Source organism: Electrona antarctica (genome assembly GCF_951216825.1).
Source record: "Electrona antarctica genome assembly, chromosome: 4".
Taxonomy (NCBI): domain Eukaryota; kingdom Metazoa; phylum Chordata; class Actinopteri; order Myctophiformes; family Myctophidae; genus Electrona; species Electrona antarctica.
In genome coordinates this window covers 19,385,458-19,410,345 of record NC_136809.1, presented here as the reverse complement: position 1 = coordinate 19,410,345, position 24,888 = coordinate 19,385,458, and the positions used below count along the sequence as shown (strand labels likewise).

Here is a 24,888-nt window from a genome sequence, read left to right as displayed (position 1 = left end):
GAAAGTGGGAGGGAGAGAAGGGTAGAGACAAATTGTTTATTATTGCATAAAAATAGTTGAACCACTTTAATTCTATATACTGTAACTGTACATTTGAAAATAATTACAAACGGCGTTTGTGAACTAGTAGATCTGCTACTTTAAAACATTTGTGTTGTTGGCACGTTGGCATGTTTTCAGAGGCCAAATCCATTTTAATCTGGGTGTAATCTGGAAAGTGTTTACTTTTATTAATAAAAGTCAGCAAATTTGCCCTGTACAGTCCAGGGTTATTATAGCTTTATATTTGTCTTTTGTTTTGGTTTCTGGTCTGGTTTTTCAATTAATTTAGTTTTAGTTAGTTTCATGAGAAAAATAAAGGGAAGCTCCGCACACTCAGATCTGCGCACAATGAATGTATTTAGTTAGCAAGCTTTCGGTCTACTGACCACCTTCAGGCATTTTAGTTAGTTTCAAAAATAGTTCTGCTTTTACTAGTTTCAGTTTATTGTTTAACTTTTTTTTTTGTTTCAAATGTATATGACTGTAGTGGGTAATGTTTTGTACAAAGTAAAGTAAGTAAACTAAAGTTTTCATGTATAAATGTAGTGGAGTAACAGTACAATATGTAGTGAAGTAAAAGTTCAGAAGATTGGAAATACTCCAGTAAAGTAAAAAAGAAAATACCTCAAAATTGTACTTAAGTAAATGTACTTGGTTACTTTCCGCCACTGCTCCATTCTCCCCTCGCCCTATCTAATCACGCCGCCTCTTAACGGACTGCATCATGTTTGGTGTCATGTGACGTGTCTCTGGTCCAATCAGGATAAGAAGATGCTGCAGACGGCCCAACAGATGCTGCAGGACAGTAAGACCAAGATTGACATCATCCGCATGCAAGTCCGCAAGGCAGTCCAAGCAACGGAGCACAACGATGACGCACAGGGTAGGTTGGACAGGTTGGCTGGCTAAAAACATAGCTTTACGGTTTGGCTCGCTGACTGACCCGTGGGTGTGGAACAAGTTCTTTAATGTGTTTATGGGGTTGCTAAATCTGGCGTGTTAATTGAACTCTGAGATGAGGCTAGCTTCACTAAAACTTAAACTTAAAAAATAATTAGCTGTGGGGGTAAAAACATTAGTTGACTCAATTAAATTAAAAGTAAACTTTATGGGGGGGAGAATTACAGGTTGAGTTGTCAATGGCATTTCATTTTTATGTTAAATAATTTAAACACTATTGTGTACTTACAAAACTAAAATAGAAGTAGACGGAAAACTTCAATCCAACATAAGCTTGCAACGTTTTACTATTACGTTAAAACTACCAAACAGATTGGGATCCGATTTTAGCTTTCTGCTTTACAAGTACACTATAACCTGGTATCAGACTTTGACATTTGTTGGGAAGGTCAATGGGTTTAGATTAGGGCTGACTTAAATTATTTAGTATTTTATTTTAAGTAATTTTTTACTCTATTTTTTTTTCATCGAAATGGCTGATCTACATGCCCACATCACATTGTAGTATGGCATGTTGAGAGCTGGTAGATCTGCTACCCTTCAAAGCCATGTGTTTGAGCTCCACAAGTCATGAATCATTGACCGATAATTTAATCCCCCCCAAAAACATTTGTGATGTACAGCCTCTATGTGCTCAATAAACATAGCAAACATAGTAAACATAAAAAAGCAAACCTATTCATTAAACAAATACAAGTGAACGATTAACTAATTGCAATTAATGATACAATTGACTGTGGTCAAATGTTCCATCAAAGGTGTGTGTTTATCTTGTCTACTATGTTTCTCTCCCTACATCCAATGCATTAGTCTTTGTGTGTCTTGCACAACAGACAGACATGGTAGTAGTGAAAACAGATCAATAATGACCCAGCCTAGTGTCTCCTCTTTCACACCACTTCCTGTCTCCTACACGGTAGAATCCTCAGGGTTATACCCGTTTTAAAGGTTTCATGACATTCATTTTCATTTATTTTTATTTTTTGTTTTTATTTTAGGTTTTATTACCTCAATTACACCCACACCACCTACACTTTGAACATTCAGTGCATTTTCTGTCATCTGGGATTTTCTCTGTGTTCTGAGGCCCTTTGAGCTGCAATGAAAAGACAACACAAGAATGACAAAATGCCCTCAACAGTGACATCTGCTGGCAAATTCCTATGTCATATATGGGATTTGCTGACAGTTACATCACAGTCCACAGGAAAATCAGAGCACTTGTTTGAGCCAGAAAACCTTGCCCCCCCTAGTGGCGGAAATTAAAACGTCTGGGAACTCGGATTAGAAAACCATAGAAAATCTACTGAATGTTAAAAGTTCAGGTGTTTTGGGTGCAATTGAGCTCAGAAAACCTAAAATAAGAAATTAAATTACCAAAAAAAATTATTGACCCTGGCATCACAGCCCCCATCCCTCTGTCTTCTATTGGTTGACCCCCACATGACATCACAGCCCAGTGGTCAAACGGCCACCGGGAATAATTACGATAACAATAGTGGACTCGCTACTCGAGCCCACAATGAGGAGAGAGAAGCGCTAGCGATCGATACCGTCAGGAGAACGATGTCTAACAGGGCTGTGTGGCCCGTAATGGCCTCGGCTGGAAAAAAATCTGATTAATAGAGGTCAAGAAAGATCATTGGCCTGGAAAAAAACATGACAGGAACACGAGAGAGAGATGGAAGTAGTGGTGGAAAAAGTACTCACATTTTGTAAAAGTATCAATACTGCAGTGTAGAAATACTCTGTTACAAGTGAAAGTCCGGAATTCCACATTTACTGTTTTGGTCTCAAAATGTACTTAAAGGGTAAGACCACTTTGGTAGACGTTTGGGTTGTGTAGTTACCTTGTCATGATGTAACTCCAAATCTAAAATAATTGCTCCAGTGATTAGAAATTGATCATTCAAAATATGCTCCTCATTGACATACATTGTGCTGAAACAGCTCTCAAAGTCACTCTTTTAGTACGTAAACAAACACAAAGTTGATTCAGACAATATAGAACATCACCAAAATACGTACTGTTTTTTTTATTTTTATAAAAATGTTAACTTCCTGTTGATTTTACTACCGAAATTCCTCAAATAAAGTCCTCCTTTCTGTTATTAACGGCCCCCTATTAATCACCGGGAGTGGTGTTGAATTACCAGTAAGTGTCAAGGAAAATGACAAAAACCAAGCAAATCTACCCCACAGCCTACCACAATGAGTGAGTAGTGGAGGCAAGCTGTTTGTGAATTGTGACACGACGCGCCCTTTATGCAACGGACGAACCTGTACGTTCATTCTATAAACAGCAGATCTGCTAGGATCATGAGGCTGCAGCAGCCCCATGTTCCTAGCAGATCTGCCGTTTATGGAACGAATGTACCGGTATGCTGTGAGCTTAGCTTGTTGTTAACGCGATCAGAATCGGTTGAGACAAATAAAAGGTTTCTAAAAGAGGATTTACGGTATTTGATGATCTGGATCCGGATCCACAGTTAAATAAAAATGGCAAATTCAACAGGAACAGGAAAAGTTAACATTTTTAGAAAAAAATAAAACGAGGAAATGATCACTTCTCCATTAATTAAACAGGTGTTCACCCCTTCCTTTTCCACCACTCTGTACATAGTGTTTGTGTTTTCCTGTAATGATGTTGTTGTCTTTTTTCATCACTGAAAACGAGTTTCAGTGATGTTCTATATTGTCTGAATCAACTTTGTGTTTGTTTACGTACTAAAAGAGTGACTTTGAGAGCTGTTTCAGCACAATGTATGTCAATGAGGAGCATATTTTTAATTATCAATTTCTAATCACTCGAGCAATTATTTTAGATTTCTTGTCCACATTTGAAGTTACATCATGACAAGGTAACTAAACAACCCAAACCTCTACCAAAGTGGTCTTACCCTTTAAAGTACCAAAAATAGAAAGTACTCATTATGCAGAATATCTCATTTCAAGTTTCCAAATGTATAACAATATTTTGAAAATAGCCAATCTACAAGCTCACAATGCGTCGCAATGTGACGCATTGTGAGCTTGCAGATCTGCTATTTTCAAATGGCCGAATTGTATATAAGGCTGAAGTAGTTAATGTATGTTTTGTAATAATAATCCAAATAACTAAAGTAACTAAGGTTTTCAAATAATTGGAGTGGAGAGAAAGTACAATATTTGCCTGAGTATGTAGTGGAGTAAAAGCATTGGAAATACTCAAGTAAAGTACAAATACCTAAAGAAATGTATTTAGTTACTTTCTGCCACTTCAGAGAAGGAGGGAGAAATGGGAATTGATGATAAACGTGGGAAGGAGGGAGAGAAGTAGAAGACTGACATACAGTAACTGGAGAAAGGTTTTAACCACCAACCAATGGACATTATTGGTGGAAAATATCAAAGATTTTCAAAATATATGCGACACGCTTTGAGCTTGCATATAGCTTATTTTCGCCGCACGACACCGCCATACGCCATAAGTGTACAATAGAGCTTAAGTGGTTAAGTATAGTGTATTCCCTTGGGGGTAGTATTATTTTCCTGTCTGAGATCATGGGAACTGATGGACGTAGAGACAGATTATGAAGAGGTTTTGAGTAGTTGGTGACCATTTGGGTGGATTACTAAGAAGCTTTGCAAAAGCAGGGCAAAAGATAATTTTAAGTGCAGGATATTCAAATAATTACATTAAAAAAAATATATATAAATTGTCATTTTCACATGCACACATTCACAATAAATATGTTTTAAAAAGTCTGAAAAATCTGCCCCGCCCCAACATTCAATAATCATCCACTCACCAAACGGGCTTAGCATATGCATAATTTATTCAATCTCATAGCGGTGTTGTTCGCCAATGAGGAATGATCTTTTGCTGTCTTCCTACGGAGTATACATTTGTGATTTCACCCTTTTTCAACAACAAATAGAAAGTATTTGCTTGCTTTTCTTCAGCTTTCACTGGCTGAAGATGGAACTTCTGCATCTCTCATCTCTCTCTCATCCACTTAGCAAACACACGTAAAGGGGTATTTCGCTTAAAAAGGGTAATTTTATCGTCTACTCAGGCTTTTGTGAGCACTCCGGACAGTTTTAAGTTGCTTGATTCAGTATTACTTATTTGATATTCATTTTAGCTGCATGTTGCCCCCCTTCCTTTCTATGTTTTTCTCTCTGTCTGTCTCTGCTCTCTGCACTCTGGTCTCGCTAACCAGTCTCTTTCTCTTCTAACCAGTCTCTCTTTCTCTTCTAACCAGTCTCTTTCTCTTCTAACCAGTCTCTTTCTTTTCTAACCAGTCTCTCTTTCTCTTCTAACCAGTCTCTTTTTCTCTTCTAACCAGTCTCTTTCTTTTCTAACCAGTCTCTTTTTCTCTTCTAACCAGTCTCTTTCTTTTCTAACCAGTCTCTTTCTTTTCTAACCAGTCTCTCTTTCTCTTCTAACCAGTCTCTCTTTCTTTTCTAACCAGTCTCTTTCTTTTCTAACCAGTCTCTCTTTCTCTTCTAACCAGTCTCTCTTTCTCTTCTAACCAGTCTCTTTTTCTCTTCTAACCAGTCTCTTTCTTTTCTAACCAGTCTCTCTTTCTCTTCTAACCAGTTTCTCTTTCTTTTCTAACCAGTTTGTCTTTCTCTTCTAACCAGTCTCTCTCTCTTCCAACCAGTCTATTTTTCTTTTCTAACCAGTCTCTTTCTTTTCTAACCAGTCTCTCTTTCTCTTCTAACCAGTCTCTTTCTCTTCTAACCAGTTTCTCTTTCTTTTCTAACCAGTTTGTCTTTCTCTTCTAACCAGTCTCTTTTTCTCTTCTAACCAGTCTCTCTTTCTCTTCTAACCTTGCTATCATTTCCCCATTCATTCAGTCAATAACAATAACAAATCTGTCCCTCATTCCATAGTGTGTATGTGTGTACACTCCACTAGACAGACAGTTTCCAGGCACCACACCACACCCCACTAGGGTCAGCAGCAGGCAGAGTCTGAGCTCCAGGCACAACACCTTATTAGGAGATTGTGTGTGTGTGTGTGTGTGTGTGTGTGTGTGTGTGTGTGTGTGTGTGTGTGTGTGTGTGTGTGTGTGTGTGTGTGTGTGTGTGTGTGTGTGTGTGTGTGTGTGTGTGTGTGTGTGTGTGTGTGTGTGTGTGTGTGTGTGTGTGTGTGTGTGTGTGTGTGTGTGTGTGTGTGTGTTCACACGCCCCTTTCCTTTCCCTCTCACAAATCGTGTTTTGCCCAACTCATTCGATTACTCATCAGTGTCACAAACTGATTTCACCCAGGCTCTCTGCCTCCTTTCTTATTTGTTTCTCTTTTACTCTTTTACATTTTTCCCAATTTGGTATTAAAAAGGTCGTAAACGTCCTTCAATCTTTACTTTAGAAACGTGCAGATAGTATACCCTGTATAGACTTAGTTTGGGAACCGTTGCCTCTGCTTCCCCTCTCCCCTGTCTCCTCGTTTAGCAGCTCCATTTTGGATACTGTCGTGACTCGTGTTATCTCTTTCTATGAACCACTCATCGCCTCCTACCCCCCCCCCCCCCTCCTCTATCCCCTCCTTCGCAGTCACTCTTCTCTGCTTTCATCCACTCCTGTCTCCCTCGCGCTGCCCTCTCTCCACCACTAATCTCTCAATAATTTCCTCTAATCATCCCGTCAGTTAATTGCTCTCTTTCCTTTCCTTTGCTCATCATCACTCACTTCCACATTCCCTCTGTTCCTTCACTTCCACTGAGCTGTCTCTCATTTGTCCTTTGGTTCACTCGTTCTCCCTCTCTCCTGGCCTCCGCTTAGACCTCGAGGGCTCCTTAATGTTTGTGGTTTACTATGAGTATGTGCTACTGATCCTCTGACCTCCACCCCGGCCGTCGTGTGTCTGTATGCGCCGCAGTGTTCATTTAGTTGACTAAGACTAAAATACTAAGATTTCGATATTTAGTTGACTAAGACTAGACTAAGGCTGAACAATTTCAGATGACAAAAATAGGACTAAAAGTAAATGGTGTGTCATTCAAAAGACTAATGGTAAATCAGAGAATTTGCTGTCAAATTTAACATTGGGGAGGTCACCTTGTCTTCCTGTTGTTTGATTATACACAATTACCATACAATTCCATGTTGTCTGATCTGTCGAGACTAATTTGAGTTTATGAAATGTGTAATTGACATTGTTTTGTTGGTACTGTACACTAATAGTTTATTAGCCTGTTCTACATGAAGCTAAAATGACCTGCTCTCTGTCGTTGTTACAGGCAACCATGACCAGTGTGGCTTAGAGCTGCGCATCGAGGAGCTGAGACATCACTACAGAGTGGAGCATGCTGTGGCCGAGGGGGCCAAGAACGTCCTGAGGCTCCTGGGAGCCAGCAAGGTCCAGGACAAGAAGGCCCTCTCTGAGGTCAGACATACTGTAGGACTCACACCATGCATCAAATACTCCAGTGGTTTTCAACCCTTTTCATATCAAGGTCCATTATTTATTCAGCATTTGAGCCAGGGACCACCATTTGATGACATTTTAGCCTCTCTCGGACTCGAAACTAAGTTTTTGTCCACAATTCCATGCTTTATCGATGAGGTACACGGGCAGATGTTGATCAAAATGATAAGTCTACACGTTCCCTTATTGTGTTGACTTCTTGTAAATTAAGTAATGCAGATGTTTAACAATAATGTAACTATACATTATTGTATAATTAATATACATTAACTGTTACCTTTTATCCTAATTTTCTATCAATTTGCCTTCCGTAAAGGCCCAGTCTCGTCTGAGCGAGGCATCCCAACGCTTGGACCTGCTGAGGGACTCTCTGGACCAGCGACTGGCGGAGCTGCCCGAGGACCATCCTAAGGCCAGCGTCATCAAAGAAGAGCTGGTCCTGGCGTCCTCCCCCGCCTTCAGCTCCCGCCACGGCGCCCCCTACCTCCACAACCAGTACAGCACCCTCAGCAAGCCTTCGCCTCTCACCGGTGAGACACACACGCGTGCCAGTACAAGACACACAACACAGACACACAACACATGCATGCTGATGAATACAGACTGGTGTAGACGGACACACATCTGTTCTATACATGCAGGATGCAGAAATCCTACAATAGAGGGTTTGTGCGTGACATCATCATCATACCCGGACGTTATGTGGGAACACCTACTGAGTGGCAAAAAACAACTTTCTGGCCTTGACAGCCCATACATCCAAATAGAGAAGTCCTGTCTGATTGCATTAAACAGCGTTAAAATCACTTTGCCACTCAATTTGCCACTTGATTTGCCACTCACTTAATGCATGCGCATACCCTCTATACACGAGCCCTGAGTAGCATGTACGACGTGTGTTGAGACTGTGTCGACTCTACACAGTACACACACGCGCGCAGACTCTCATGCACCAATGAGACAGACAAACCCACCCTTAAAGAACCACAGCCGCAGCTGCCCAGATGACAGTAAAATGTCAATTTAAGGGCTTTTAAGACCTTTTTAATACCTAAAAAAATAAAGAAATGAAAATAAATAATAATAATTACCATTAATACTTGTAATCAACAAACTGGTCAAACATTGATCAAATTGTCAAATATAAAAAGAAAGAGGCAGAACTGTGAAGCTATCCGATCTACACGCTCACAACGCCTCACGTTGCGAGGCGTTGCCAGCTTGTATTTTCACAATATTTATCTGTGGAACAGAGAATTCAAACAAAATGTTTTGTCTCAACTCCTTGTCAGGGTCCCTAGTTCGAATATGATTATTCTGGGGGGTTCAGCCTCGAAAGGTTGAGCACCACTGTAGATTAGATGGATCAAATCAATTAATTCAGGCACCATTTTATTGTTTGATACTAAAATGAGTAAAATCAAAGAAACTGTCACTAGTGAGGACGAATAGATTATGTCCTGTATAGGGCGGATCAAAGTGCCGCTTTTGGCCAGAGAGGTTTTTTGTTTGTGTGAACATACTGTAACATCAACATTGAACATAGTTTTCTTTCCATGTGTTGTACAGGTACGTTACAGGTGCAGGTGCTGGGCTGCGTCGGCGTGCTGGAGGTGGTCCCTGGACGCAACAAGGGGACGCCGGTCATGCTACCGTGCTACAGCCCGGGAGACAGCAGGTCCTTCATGAGAGGCAATAAGGGACTGTACGGACGCAGCGGCTCAGTGAGCGGCAAGACGCCCAGCAAGGCCGAGGAGCTCTCCAGTAAGTCCACCGTGATTCCCGAGATCTTTGTCCACTGAGCGTGTTTTGCAGGTTGTGTGGGTACTGTGCAATGGGTCCATCGCAGTAGTTCGGCTATTTTCACAAGATTTATCTGTGGAACTGAGTCAAACTAAATCTAATGCCTACAAGTGCTTGTCGTGGTGGTGGGGGCATTGGGGGGGGCAGTTCAAATTAGATTACCGGTATTTTGGGGGGTGTCACGGCCAAGAAATGTTTGAGAGAACAGGGGGCGTGTGTGTGTGTGTGTGTGTGTGTGTGTGTGTGTGTGTGTGTGTGTGTGTGTGTGTGTGTGTGTGTGTGTGTGTGTGTGTGTGTGTGTGTGTGTGTGTGTGTGTGTGTGTGTGTGTGTGTGTGTGTGTGTGTGTGTGTGTGTGTGTGTGTGTGTGTGTGTGTGTGTGTGTGTGTGTGTCTGTCTGTCCAAAAGGACGCATAAGGGTCCCTTTGGTTCCATTTGTATACTCTCAGAGTTACATGAATACATGGAACGCTGTACATTTAACTGTGTGGAGGAGGTGGGGGTTCACATGCTCATAATACGTCCAAATTAGTTCATGATGCGGTACCTTTATGAGCAGACTCAGCCCAGATGCATTTAACTGAGTAGCCCTCGGGCCTTTGCACTAAGTTGGAGCCTTTCCAAGGAAATTAAGTAGTAGTTTAAATCAATAATTGAATTGTGTTCTATATTCTACAGTGAGTGGGCACAGCTGCAGCTTTTCTGCACAGCTCAGTGCTATGATACATTAGAAAAGTGCTTGTCTGTCTTTACCTCCTGTGTAAAGTGCTTGGTATCTTAACTCGTCAGCATCTATAGGGGGAGAGCGTAGTGACGCGTTTGGTAGGATTTTGGCTTATTTGGGTGCCATCTTCCTTGCTACATAGCCCTACGTAGGCTAGTAGGATGCTAGGCTACTTGGCTGACAGTCTGTAGTTCGTAGGTTTGCTCGTCAGTGACGCAGGTGTGTATACTGTCACTGCAGTACACCATCTTCCATCTCTCCTATCTTTGACTTGTCAAAACTCTTCTACTCTATGGCTCCGGATCGACGGTTGTATTATTATTATTCGCCGTTAGAAAATGTTCGGGAGTTCTGATCTGATAGCAGCCTCCGCTCCCCTCACGTCAAAACAGTTCTCAATGTTTACATCTTATTTGACGAGAAGACATGTGGACATATCCTTATGGAACCAGGGAAAGTGTTCTCTCCGCAGTAAATAAATAATCTGCCGGTATGCGATCTGACCATTATTATTTTTGATATTTTGTCAGCTGACACCCAAATCAAAGAAACTATACAGCGTGTATTTAATTATTTGATATCTACAATGGTATATGTCTCCACAGTGAGGCTGGAAAATTTAGCCTAGCAGCCTACTACTATATCCTACTACCCTACTGGTAGGCAGGAAAATGGCAACCAGAATAACCCGTTCTGAGCGAAACGCCTCCCTACGCTCTGGCCCTATATGTACCCGAATGCTTAATGCTGATTGTGTATGTGCATTTGTGGCATGCGCGCCTAAACTTTACATTTTGTATTGAATGCCTCTGTTTTTGTGTGTGTGTGTGTGTGTGTGTGTGTGTGTGTGTGTGTGTGTGTGTGTGTGTGTGTGTGTGTGTGTGTGTGTGTGTGTGTGTGTGTGTGTGTGTGTGTGTGTGTGTGTGTGTGTGTGTGTGTGTGTGTGTGTGTGTGTGTGTGTGTGTGTGTGTGTAGCGGAGGTTAGTGCAGTGCTGAAGATGGACAACTCTGTTGTGGGTCAGACCGCCTGGAGGACTGTGGGAGAACAGGCCTGGGATCAGACCTTCACCGTAGAGCTGGAGAGGGTTGGTACACACACACACACACACGTCAACCATAAGCCTCGGTAATGTCCATACCTTTGTCGTGAAAGGGCTTGCAGATTGCAGGAATGCCCAGGCTGAGAGCTAAAATTCTGTTTGTGTCTGGGATAATTTAACTCTCTCTCTCTCTCTCTCTCTCTCAGTCAAGGGAGATGGAGATTGCGGTCTACTGGAAGGACTTCCGCTCGCTGTGTGCTCTGAAGTACCTGAAGCTAGAGGACTTCCTGGACAACCAGAAACACAGAGTTCAGCTGGAGCTGGAACCACAGGGCGTGCTGCTGGCCGAGGTAGAGACTCCTGTGTTATGTCCCTGCTGTCAGTGAACCACAGGGCGTGCTGCTGGCCGAGGTAGAGACTCCTGTGTTATGTCCCTGCTGTCAGTGAACCACAGGGCGTGCTGCTGGCCGAGGTAGAGACTCCTGTGTTATGTCCCTGCTGTCAGTGAACCACAGGGCCTGCTGCTGGCCGAGGTAGAGACTCCTGTGTTATGTCCCTGCTGTCAGTGAACCACAGGGCCTGCTGCTGGCCGAGGTAGAGACTCCTGTGTTATGTCCCTGCTGTCAGTGAACCACAGGGCCTGCTGCTGGCCGAGGTAGAGACTCCTGTGTTATGTCCCTGCTGTCAGTGAACCACAGGGCCTGCTGCTGGCCGAGGTAGAGACTCCTGTGTTATGTCCCTGCTGTCAGTGAACCACAGGGCCTGCTGCTGGCCGAGGTAGAGACTCCTGTGTTATGTCCCTGCTGTCAGTGAACCACAGGGCGTGCTGCTGGCCGAGGTAGAGACTCCTGTGTTATGTCCCTGCTGTCAGTGAACCACGGGGCGTGCTGCTGGCCGAGGTAGAGACTCCTGTGTTATGTCCCTGCTGTCAGTGAACCACGGGGCCTGCTGCTGGCCGAGGTAGAGACTCCTGTGTTATGTCCCTGCTGTCAGTGAACCACAGGGCCTGCTGCTGGCCGAGGTAGAGACTCCTGTGTTATGTCCCTGCTGTCAGTGAACCACGGGGCGTGCTGCTGGCCGAGGTAGAGACTCCTGTGTTATGTCCCTGCTGTCAGTGAACCACAGGGCGTGCTGCTGGCCGAGGTAGAGACTCCTGTGTTATGTCCATGCTGTCAGTGAACCACGGGGCGTGCTGCTGGCCGAGGTAGAGACTCCTGTGTTATGTCCCTGCTGTCAGTGAACCACAGGGCGTGCTGCTGGCCGAGGTAGAGACTCCTGTGTTATGTCCCTGCTGTCAGTGAACCACGGGGCGTGCTGCTGGCCGAGGTAGAGACTCCTGTGTTATGTCCCTGCTGTCAGTGAACCACGGGGCCTGCTGCTGGCCGAGGTAGAGACTCCTGTGTTATGTCCCTGCTGTCAGTGAACCACAGGGCCTGCTGCTGGCCGAGGTAGAGACTCCTGTGTTATGTCCCTGCTGTCAGTGAACCACGGGGCGTGCTGCTGGCCGAGGTAGAGACTCCTGTGTTATGTCCCTGCTGTCAGTGAACCACAGGGCGTGCTGCTGGCCGAGGTAGAGACTCCTGTGTTATGTCCATGCTGTCAGTGAACCACGGGGCGTGCTGCTGGCCGAGGTAGAGACTCCTGTGTTATGTCCCTGCTGTCAGTGAACCACAGGGCGTGCTGCTGGCCGAGGTAGAGACTCCTGTGTTATGTCCCTGCTGTCAGTGAACCACAGGGCCTGCTGCTGGCCGAGGTAGAGACTCCTGTGTTATGTCCCTGCTGTCAGTGAACCACAGGGCCTGCTGCTGGCCGAGGTAGAGACTCCTGTGTTATGTCCCTGCTGTCAGTGAACCACAGGGCGTGCTGCTGGCCGAGGTAGAGACTCCTGTGTTATGTCCCTGCTGTCAGTGAGTGTGCAGACGGATCCCTGAAGTGTGTATTGTTCATAGATGGAACTAATTTGTAGTTTGAGAGTCGATCTGAGCTGTTGATCAGAGGTTTGCTGACCGGGTGGTTAAACCAAACTTGTGACACCCGGATCAGCTGTTTGTGACGCACACACACAGACACACACACACACAGACACACACACACACACACACAGACACACACAGACACACACACACACACACACACACACACACACACACACACACACACACACACACACACACACACACACACACACACAAACAGATATATACAAATAAGTATACATGTAGTCTAGAAAGATGTTTGTAAATGGAACACAGTATACACATCTGTGATAATGATGCCTGTGTGTGTGCGTGCCCTGTTTTCCAGGTGATCTTCTTCAATCCAGTCATTGACAGAGTTCCTCGCCTCCGGAGGCAGAAGAAGGTTTTCTCTAAACAGCAAGGTGAGGCAGACAACGTGAAATGAAACTGACTGTGATCTTATCATTTTAAATCTCATAATTTGGATTTCTGGCGGCTGTGACTCGACTCTTGAGGTGATGAGAGAATGTTCACTATTCAGCTCAAGATATGATAACTATCGTTATATCGTTTCCTATAGTATGTTACAGGGAAGTGAATAGATTACCAGTATTCTTTGTTTCACTGCAGATTACAGCACCCTCTAGTGTTTGCTGATATTTTTGTCTTTTCTCATGTGTAAAGCTGGGTAGAAGGAAGTAGAGATGTCAGTGACACTAGGCACTGATTTACTCGAGTTAAGGATGAAAAAAAAAGAATGACTTCCATGCTACTGTATTTTTTATTTCACTGCATTATTCTAAATGCCTATATGCTAAATGAACACTGTTGTTGATACATTCTAATTATATTGGTATTATTGCTTTTTTACATATTAAATGTATTATGATCATTGTTTTAGATTATTAATACTATTATATTTATGGTTTTTATGTTATCCACCATTTTGAGAAAGAGAAGGTCAGTCCGTTGCTCTCTCCGGGTTGGCAGAGGGAGTGTAGCCCCCAGGATTACATTAGACAATTGACACTGTAACAAAAATGGGTTACACAAATTTTGGGATACAAATTTTAATAAACAAATAAAGCCTTTGCACGGGCTAATGGAAGGTTAATTGTGTATGTCGCTCAATGCATTTTTCCCCCTCCAGGCAAGGCGTTCCTGCGTGCTCGTCAGATGAACGTGGACATTGGCACTTGGGTGAGGCTGCTCAGGAACGCCATCCCCACCGTCAACAACACAGGGACATACAGCCCCAACGCACACAGCCTTGCACTCAACGCTGGGTAAGTGTTGCACATTCGACCCCGAGGTCCGTCCATATATGCAGAAGAAGCACACACATTCTCAGTGCCCTAACGAAGTAAATGGTGCATTTATAAATGGTAAATGGTGCATTTATATAGCGCCTTTATCCAAGGCGCTTTACAGAGATTGTGCATTACATTCACCCATTCACACACACATTCATACACCGATGGCAGCGGAAACCATGCAAGGCACCAACTAGCACATCAGGAGCAATTAGGGGTTCAGTGTCTTGCTCAAGGACACTTCGACAGTAACTCTGGAGGAGCCCGGGTTCGAACTGGCAACCTTGCGGTTATCATCCAGGCACTCTACCCCTGAGCCACCGCCGCCGAAGTGATTCTCAACCTTTGTTTAATCATTTGAACTGGGGACCCTCCACCCTGCTGACAAGCACTGGGATTACATTTAGTTTGACTCTGTTCCACAGATACATATTGTGAAAATATCTACATAATCATCATCCAATCTCAGACATGTGCACATGTCATATATGCGGGAAAACACCATCTCCAGATTCTCCACCTCCTCAAATGTTCTTCCCTTCGTGTCCTTTTGAAATGCAAAGCATGTTATGCATTCAATGCCCACGTCTTAACCACCCTTTTGTGTTTCTTTGTTCATTTGTCTGTCTGCTTCGCTTCATTGGTGTGTGTGTTTGTTTGTGCATATGTGTGTTTGTGTGTGTTTGTGTTTTCCAGAGAGATCTCGGTGGAGAAACTGAGTCTAGACAGCGACACTCCATTTAGTTCCGATTACAAGAGCGACACGGAAACGCCGGTGAGACCGACTGACAGAAATGGATGGATTTAGTTCCTCCTTGGTGCCCCTGACTTGGCCCGGAGCAGAACTGTTAAGAATGGCATGTTCCTTTTGAACATGGCACGCCCTCCCAGTGAAACTCCTCACTGTCAGGTCCCCCAAACCAAACATTGGGGGTTGATACTATGCAGTGACAGGGAATATACACATGGGAGGGCTCAGGGGGATTGGCAATGTCTAATAAAATTGGAGAGAAAATTGTGTGGGGGGGGGGGGGGGGAACAGAGTAAAAACTCCCTTTTTTTTGTTCACCACGAATTAACCAGTTGCTCTAGCAACTCCAGATATTGGGTGAAAATGGTAGATCTTCTACCTGCAATGCAATACATTGTGAGCTTGTAGATTGGCCATTTTCAGAAAATGTATTTGTAGAGGGTGGGAAAAAAGCCTTGTGTAGAACCCTGGGGTGGTACAGTATATCCCCATTTTATAACATGTTAATAGACCCAGCCCTTAAACAACAGGCCAACCAAAGTTATCGGATTATTATTACCTTTTGATTTGTCAATTTGACGACTAGAATGTTTGTTTGACGTTGTCTGCCATGGAGGATGTAGGACGAGAACGTGAGGAGACAGACATTAGAGTTTTGAGATCTAGGCTCCTAGGTGTCATTTGTCTTCCTCCTTCCGTTATCCATGCCTCTCGTTGCGTGTGTGTGTTTTTCCTGCCTCTTCATGAATCTCATGTTTTTTTGTTTCTTTCCTGCTGTGTATCTCTGGCCTGCCATGTTCTCCTCTCCCCCTCTCAGGAGCAGCTGCCTGTCATCGAGCCCTTCTCTCCCCCAGACCTCACCCCAGAGTGTCCTGTCCAAACCCCCTCTGTTTGCAGGTGCTTAGACACACACCCGCGCACACACACAGCACACATGCAATGTCTCACCATTGCAGTCAGCCTAATTGCAGGATCCAATAGGCTTTATACACACATGCCATTTTGGAAAGAACTTTGGCCCCTTCCCTACTTCCTTCAAAGGTGTTACCGATGATATACTAATGTAATTAAGGCTCTGTTCCATTTCGTGTACAGTGGTTCTCAATTTCAAGGACCCCAATAACTCTTAGAGCCTTAATTAGTATTATCGGTAACACCTGTGAAGGAAGTAGGGAAGGGTCCCGGAAGTAGGAAGTTATTCTGTGTGCATAGAGCCTATACACATTTTGCAAAATTCATACCATTGCATCAGTGCTGCTCACAACCATCTCAGCTCCTAAGCAATGAATTAAAAACATTCCGAGAGACATGTATCACTCTGTCCATCTTTTCTTGATGATCTCCATCTGTTGACCATCTACCGTGAAGTTTGTTTCCTATTCTTACTGCCTTGGTCTGTCCCTCCAGTAAGCAGAGGAAAGACCCTCTCTGCCTCCAGGACTTCAGGTTGATCGCTGTGCTGGGTAGAGGACATTTTGGGAAGGTACAAACACATGTCACTGATGTGAAAATGTTTTGGTCCTTTTTCATTTTATTTATGCAATGTTTCCTTTGTTTATTTTTGCTTAAATTCATGCTTTCACAGATACAGATGCATAAGTTGGAATAATCATATCACAAAAAGAAACACTCAAAACTTTCATAAATATACTCATCCTATATAAATAGTAAGGTTAATGAGAAATGGACCTTGTGGAGACAGGGTTTCATGCCATACTGTACATATCAATCAATCATTGGTCATTAGAATGAATGTCAAAAAGCAGTTTCTCGATGCTAGCATGCTTGTGCACCTTGTTAGTAGAGCCATGGTCTCATTTGTTTAAGGTTAGCCAGTTAAATGTTTGAATAGGCATTTGTAATCATTTTCAAAGCCCAGGCCTTTTGTTTATGAATGTTGGCATTATACTACATTAACCTTATCAAAAAAAGATGTGACGTTTTCTCACTTATTATTCTAAAATCAAATCAAATTAAGAAATGATCATTTTCTCACTCATTATTCAGTACTACCCCATCTATACTAACCATGTCCAAGTCATTGACATGTATCACATCATTGATTATATTATAGTAAATGTGAATAACCTCACTTTGTCGTTCCCAGGTGTTGTTATCCGAATATAAGAAGACGGGCACAATGTATGCCATCAAGGCCCTAAAGAAAGGAGACATTGTAGCTAGAGATGAAGTAGAGAGGTGTGTGTGTGTGTGTGTGTTTTTGTAATGGTCTGTCTATTAGCGGGTGTGTTATCATGTCCCATTCCTTTTTTCTATTTGAAACTCAGTCCACAACATCCAGTTTCTTCCCATTTAATCTATACGTTTCTGCGCCTCAAACAAGTATAATTACAGTACATCTGTGGGTGGAGCACGGTTTAACCCATTTTGGGCGGGAACCCCTTTTGGTGTTAGCATTATGTTATGCTTTAGCCATTGAAAAATAGCAGATCTACAAGCTCATAGCGCGCCACCGAGTGGCACGCTATGAACTTGTAGGTCTGCTATTTTTGAAAAATCGAAGAACGACTGACATAGAAACATAGCTTTTTCAGAAAACTGTCAGGATGTAGAAGACATTTTTAGAATCTGATCTCAGGTCAAAATGGGTTAACTTCAGATTTGGAAGAGACCAAAATAAGCACTGTCTAATTATGTCTCTCTCATACCTCCCTCTTTCCTCACCTCCGTTTCTCTTTCCTGTCCTCTCTTCTTTCCATGCTATTCTCTCACCCCTAAATGGCGGGTTATTCAAAAGACTTAGACTATTATATATTTGGTCAAAATTAACTCTGCATTAATACAAAGACTAAAATACTAAGATTTTGATATTTAGATAAGACTAAACCATTTAGGATGACTGAAACGGGACTAAAACTAAATTGTGTGCTATTCAAAAGACTAAGACTTAATCAGAATGTGCTGTCAAAATGAACACTGCTCTCCTTGCCCCAGTCTGATGTGTGAGAAGCGGATCTTTGAGGCGGTCAACACGTCGCGCCATCCCTTCCTGGTCAACCTGTTTGCGTGTTTCCAGACGCCAGAACACGTGTGTTTCGTCATGGAGTACACGGCGGGAGGCGACCTGATGATGCACATCCACACTGATGTCTTCACTGAGCCCCGAGCCGTGTACGTGTTTATGTCTCATATATGTCTCATATAGTTCTCAAATGTATAACAATCTTTTGAAAATAGCAGATCTAGAAGCTCACATTGTGAGCTTGTAGATCAGCTATTTTCAAATGGCCGAATATGTATATAGGGCTGAAGTGGTTACTGTTTGTTTTGTATTAGTAATCAAAATCTACAAAGAACATATTAACTAAAGTTTTCAAATAAATGTAGTGGAGTAAAAGTACAATATTTTCCTCTGAGATGGATGTAGTGGAGTAGAAGTAAAGGTACTGGGAATTGTAAAGTAAAAAAATACCTCAACATTGTGCTTAAGTACATTACTTAAGTAAGTGTACTAGTGCTAGTACACTAGAACAAAGGTTTGGAAGACCTAAAGGCCTCTAGTTTGAGAACAGTAAACCGCAAAACTACATTTGAGCCTTTGCGCCAACTGTCCCCATTCCGTTTACTTCCCTCAAACTAGAGGTCAGACTGTAAAAGTGATTCTGCTAGATGTTCCTCTAATTAAGTACCCATTTCCTGTTCCACCCAGTAAGACCTGAGGTCGATTCATAAAGAAAGATCCTGTCAAGGACCCCAAAATTATATGTATTTGGCCATAGACCCCAATCTCAAATTATGTTTGATGTTCGCATTAAAACTATTATAAAGTGACACAGAGGCTTTCCAGGTCTTAATGGGTGAATTAAATATATTCACACAAACATATGACTTGTCTTACAAAAACAAAGTGTTGTTTTATTGCTAAACCCCACAGGTTTTATTCGGCCTGTGTGGTTCTTGGACTGCAGTATCTCCATGAACATAAGATTGTGTACCGGTAAGTGGCCATTCAGTGGCATGTTTTGGACCTTCTCTACTGTTCCATGATGTGAAGGTTTTGTTTAAATCCTCTCCGTTTTTGTTCCTCTTCACACGTTCCAGCGACCTTAAACTAGACAACCTACTGCTGGACAAAGACGGCTATGTAAAGATCGCTGACTTCGGCCTGTGTAAAGAAGGTGCGTGCTTTGTGTTTTTACATACAGTGTGCCTTTGCCCTTTATCATTTTTGGTTCCCAGGTTGAGGTTGATCAACGCACTGCTTCGCGATTGCAGATCGTCCGTTTTCACTACTTCTTAATTATTATTATTTTATTATTGTTTATTTATTGTTTGTTTGTTTTTAAGATGCATAAAATATCTTTTGAAATACTTATGTTTTGTTGTAGGAAAAGAAAATGGGATTTTTACTCTAGTTGTGACCCATAAAAATGGTCTGTGACCCACAAACGAGTCCCGACCCACTGTTTAGGAAACAGTGCCCTAATCCTTCAGTGTTTCTCTTTTCTCCTTTCCTTCCTTCCTTCCTTCCTCTACCATGGCATCTTATGCCCACGACGTCCATCCATCCATCCGTCCGTCCTCTCTCCTTCTCTCCTTCTCTCGCTCTCTCCTTCTCTCGCTCTCTCCTTCTCTCGCTCTCCCCTGTAGGGATGGGCTTCGGGGATCGGACCAGTACGTTCTGTGGGACCCCCGAATTCTTGGCCCCAGAAGTCCTAACGGACACTTCCTACACCAGGGCAGTGGACTGGTGGGGTCTGGGAGTTCTGGTCTATGAGATGTTGGTGGGAGAGGTGAGAACACACACACACACACACACACACACACACACACACACACACACACACACACCTATACCAGGGCAGTGGACTGGTGGGGTCTGGGAGTTCTGGTCTATGTTGGTAGGAGAGGTGAGCACACACACACACACACACACTCTATACCAGTGGACTGGTGGGGTCTGGGAGTTCTGATCTATGAGATGTTGGTAGGAGAGGTGAGAACACACACACACACACACACACAAACAAAGCGATATATAAAGTGTCTGTGTGTGTTTTGTAGTCTCCATTCCCAGGAGATGATGAAGAAGAGGTGTTTGACAGCATCGTCAACGATGAGGTCCGCTACCCACGTTTCCTCTCCACTGAAGCCATTGGAATTATGAGGAGGGTAAGAAAATGCACACATATGCATATTACTTTTTCAACACAGAAATACATGTGTACACACACTGATGTCTTATCATTGTGTGATTTGTGTCTATTCTGAGACGTGTTCTCTGAAGTGTGTGTGTGTGTGTGTGTGTGTGTGTGTGTGTGTGTGTGTGTGTGTGTGTGTGTGTGTGTGTGTGTGTGTGTGTGTGTGTGTGTGTGTGTGTGTGTGTGTGTGTGTGTGTGTGTGTGTGTGTGTGTGTGTGTGTGTGTGTGTGTGTGTGTGTGTGTGTGTGTGTGTGTGTGTGTGTGTGTGTGTGTGTGTGTGTGTGTGTGTGTCATCGTGAGCAGCTGTTGAGGAGGAACCCTGAGAGAAGACTGGGCTCTGGTGAGAAAGACGCAGAGGAGGTGAAGAAGCAGCCATTTTTCAGGGTGAGAAGGCTATATTTGTTTTTCCTCTTTATGGCTTTTTGTTCCAACTCCACTTGCAACAGCAGAAAAACTCTGCCTACCCAGGGCTGTATTGCGACCTGTTATTGCGCCACCATGACGCTGATTTAAAAAAAGTAGAATGGCAGTTCTAACTTGGCCTAGTCCCTAGTGGGAATGTGTGTGCAAACGAAAATGGACCAATTATTTCTTTGCAAACATTGAGACCTGCACGCGCTGGTTTCTGTTCATACAACCACCTCTCCTGTGTTTGCTGGTGAGGCGCTCCCTAGGGACACACAGGACTGTACTTTATATACCTAATCGCACAGTGGATTCACAAAGCTTGGAGATCTTGCTGTTCTCGGCCGTACATTAGGATTGAGGGGTTTGCATCTGCGTGATCATAGGGATTGCACCCTCCGTTCTCATGGCAGTGACTGTCTGGAGGTGTGTGGTTGTCACAAAATTCCAAAGGCACACCTGGGCTTGTCTGGCAGAGTGCCTCAACAAACCGCCTACTGCAGTAAAACCTCTGAACTGGAAAGGCATAGTGATTTGTCCTCTGCGTTCTGTACTGTATTCTGGGTGTCAACTCTCTTCAATGTATGAGACCAGATCTATGTTTATATCAACCGCCATTGTTCTTTCTTCCTCTCCTTGATCACTTCTTCTTTTCTCAAATCTATTTAACATCTTATCACCCTCGTTCTCAAACCCTGTCCTCTTCCTTCCCTCTTTCCTCTCGCTCTTTCAGCTCTTTCCATACCTCTCCCACTCTCCCTTGCTCTCTCACCCCTCTTTCCATTCCTTTCTTCCTCTTTGCCTTGCTCTCTCACCTTCCCTTTCCATTTCTCTCCAGGCCTGTCACAATTATTACATGATCGCCTAATCTCAATTATTTGAGATAATCGCAATTATTTTTGCATAATCGTCAATTATTTCCATGTTGAATTTCCATACATTTTTAAAAATAGCAGAGATTGCAGATCTACAAGCTTACAACACGTCACTTTGACATGTTTTAAGCTTGTAGATCAACTATTTCCGCTATTTAGTAAATTTTTTGGAAAGAAACAAATATTAAAAAATGATTAAATGTGTCAGTGATTCCTTTGTGTATTTAAGTTATTTGTCACATGTGCCCTGTGCAATTTTTATTACGAAGCCTTTAATGCAAACCGATTGTAATGTTCAATGCAAGAAACACATTTAAATTTCTGTGACAATTAATCATCAACTTAACACTTCTTTTGCTGGGAAATTCTTCACACATCCTTATATAATTAGTGTTAAATCTGTAATTGTGACAGCCCCATTTCTCTCTCCCCTCCCTTTGGTCAGGGTCTGGACTGGGAGGCACTGCTGCAGAGGAAACTCCCCCCTCCCTTCGTCCCCTCCATTGGCGGCAAGGAGGACGTCAGCAACTTCGACGAGGAGTTCACCACCGAAGCCCCGACGCTCACGCCTCCCCGAGAACCTCGCACTCTCTCCCGCAAGGACCAGGACAGCTTCAAAGACTTTGACTATGTCTCTGACCTCTGCTAGTGGACAAGCGGTTCGAAAGTCGCAGCATTCGACATCACGTGACCTTTGCACAAAGGTCATTTAGAAGGTTTTTGTGGTGGTTTTATTGGGTGGACCGGGTGTCGCTACTGACAGACTGACCGTCTTTCTGCCACCATACTGTGAATGAATGTTGATCCGTAATGTATTGTCTGTAGGCGTTGCTTGTACTATTGGCAAAAATGAATGCAGACAGTTACTGCAGTCTCCGTTGGTGCACGGCTGCGTCCTGTCAAGAGAAAGGGTTGATGGGAAATTAAGTTCTATTACATAAAAAACAAAACAATGACTGTTTCCAAAGGAAAGAAAGGACTCATCATTCTTGCACCAAGCTTGTCCCCCATTTCTCCATTTCTAAAACAACAACCATGTGACTGCTGTGCTGTATTGAATCTAATTATACCTATTATGAATCTTGCAAACATTATCCCTTTAAACCCCACTTTCCAGTCTCCTTTGTGTCCTGTGTAGTTCACTGCCCGGCCATGAGCGGAGTCTTTGTACTGTGAGACAAATTGACATTTGAGGGGACTTATGGTGGTAGTTTGGTGCATGGCCTCTTAAAATTGATGCCTTACATTTCTACTTGCTCCACAGAGAAGCTATTTGTTTTTATTCTGGGTTCCTTTGTATACATTTGTGATCCTCTGGTATGCAATAGGGATGTTGAAGTATGTTACATAAATGGTTGTGTTCCTCTAAGAATCCTGAAGATGTGAGAGGAATCGATTGACTTGTCAACATGATCATGGATGCAGAATTATGAATGTGTAGAATTAATATGTATTCTTTGTTTGTCATCACTGAGAAGAACAATCGCGTGTATTTTGACAATAACATTCAATTGCTACCCAATTCCAGTTGTCATATGTCACCGATGGGGTGTAGAACCACTGCTCAAGAGAATGAGTCTGTCAATCAGATAAGATTCTAATGCGTTCACAGCAACAGACTTATCCTTTGTGACTTACTTTTATATTTGTTTGTTAGCTTAGTTGTATGAGTGATTGTGACAATATTTTAAAAAAGGAGTCGTAAGGTAATGAAAAAGGAATTCAAAGTCTTGTTGAATTTCCAGCTGACATGTACTTGCCCTTTGACTGGGATTGGTTTTGCTCTTAATTCATTATGTCATAAAATAAAAATGCACATAGAGCATCGGCAAGTACAATATGATTGGACATGTGTTTTGCTTCATTTGCCATTCTTAAATTCAACTAATTTAAACGCTGAGACTTGACATGTTGATTTGATAAAAGTAAGACATATCTATCATGCAAGAGTAAAGAAATGTACTCTTAGTTTAGATGTACTGTTATATTTCATTGGTCTTTCATCTGAAGCCACCTGTACTGTAGGTAAGCTGCTCTGGTATGTCCATTATTTTACCCACAGGTTTACAGCAAAACAAACATTTGATCAGATATTTTGTCGGCGTTGTCCTGGATCACAGGGTTCACTGTGATAAAATATTACGTCTGTTTGAGCCAATGCTTATCTTTATAGTTTCCCATTGATTTTGTGTAAACCCTTTACCATTTTTATACTTTGGCGTACAATGATGTCGCATGGCGGAAATGGCCGATCTACAAGCTCTCGGCGCATAGCAAAATGAACATTTCTGAAAATCTGTAACGACCAGCCCAAAATTGGAACACTGGCTGTGTGTGTTGAGTGGTTAAACAGTTTGACTACAGTCTTGTTCAATTTAAATTAATTCCTTCATAGTTGAGCCACCAGTGTCCAGACTTGTGTGTCACTGTAATGGAAGACGGGCTACTCTATTTCAGTGGTTGTCAACCTGTGGGCCTGGACCCCCAGGGGGGTCCCCAGATCATTTTGGGGGGGTTCCCAGAACATGCGATATAAGTGTCACTGTCAAGAGTTTGGAAGTGCTCGTTTTCAACAATAACGCACTGTCCTGCTGCCGCCAAGCCTGGTTAACCACTCACCCTTGAATCACAAGGAGGAGTGGTTAGGTGGCAGGCTGGGTGGTAAAGCAGGGCTGTTGAGTGATTTCCAACAAGCGCTTCCAAACTCCAATGCTCCATGCTGCTCAATGTTTTGCCACTCAGTCCAGATGAGATGGGGTGTGTCCCGGTGGAAAAGTGATGCATGTGCAGCACACATTGGCCAAATTGTCAAATATGACCTAAGACATAGGCAAAACATATACAATCTGAAAATAACAGATCTACAAGCTCACAACAAAATATGATATAACTACATTCCAAGAGCTTGTCAGGGGGGATGGTCCCAGTTCAAATATGATTTTTTTTTTTGGGGTGCGGTCCCCAGTTCAAAGATGATTATATTTTGGGGTGTCACGGCCTGAAAAGGTTGATAACCACTGCTCTAGAATACTTTGACTATGTGTCTGAAGAGGTTTGTGGTGAAAGTGTATGTATGACGGTGTGTATTCTACTTATCATGTGTACGACTATAAAAAACATGTTAAAAGAAGGAGAGATGAGTTATTTTATAAAGAAAACCTGGTAAGAAAACCATGGCTGTGTGTACTGGAGTGTTGTTTGTTTCAGACCATAGAAAGGAAAGATTCACAGTTAAATTGACACTCAGGACTTTACTGTGTACTGGGAAGTAGAAGCAGGAAAAAAAGATCAAAGGTAGATGCACATTTCAACAGTGTGTGTGTGTGTGTGTGTGTGTGTGTGTGTGTGTGTGTGTCATCTCTCTCACTACTTGTAACTTAAGATAGCATGCTATAATAATTACCTGTTTACTACATAAGCACTCAGACATCAGAATACC

The 24,888-nt window shown here is 43.0% G+C and overlaps 1 protein-coding gene across 3 annotated transcripts in view; it reads left to right on the top strand.

Moving 5' to 3' along the window:
• The window catches only part of pkn1a (protein kinase N1a), a 65,390-nt gene extending 42,101 nt beyond the window's left edge, over nt 1-23,289 (top strand). For all 3 annotated transcript variants that reach the window (XM_079500206.1, XM_079500205.1, XM_079500204.1), the window contains exons 5-23: nt 805-925; nt 7,233-7,378; nt 7,737-7,950; nt 8,990-9,184; nt 10,921-11,030; nt 11,192-11,335; nt 13,290-13,365; nt 14,094-14,229; nt 14,953-15,031; nt 15,825-15,904; nt 16,415-16,490; nt 17,115-17,206; nt 17,963-18,139; nt 18,903-18,965; nt 19,070-19,146; nt 19,619-19,761; nt 20,033-20,140; nt 20,473-20,553; nt 21,895-23,289. In XM_079500206.1, the coding sequence (XP_079356332.1) occupies nt 805-925; nt 7,233-7,378; nt 7,737-7,950; nt 8,990-9,184; nt 10,921-11,030; nt 11,192-11,335; nt 13,290-13,365; nt 14,094-14,229; nt 14,953-15,031; nt 15,825-15,904; nt 16,415-16,490; nt 17,115-17,206; nt 17,963-18,139; nt 18,903-18,965; nt 19,070-19,146; nt 19,619-19,761; nt 20,033-20,140; nt 20,473-20,553; nt 21,895-22,098 (2,322 nt within the window). In that variant the 3' untranslated portion in view covers nt 22,099-23,289. The remainder of the gene's footprint in view (nt 1-804; nt 926-7,232; nt 7,379-7,736; nt 7,951-8,989; nt 9,185-10,920; nt 11,031-11,191; nt 11,336-13,289; nt 13,366-14,093; nt 14,230-14,952; nt 15,032-15,824; nt 15,905-16,414; nt 16,491-17,114; nt 17,207-17,962; nt 18,140-18,902; nt 18,966-19,069; nt 19,147-19,618; nt 19,762-20,032; nt 20,141-20,472; nt 20,554-21,894) is intronic.
• Nucleotides 23,290-24,888: the final 1,599 nt, after the last annotated feature.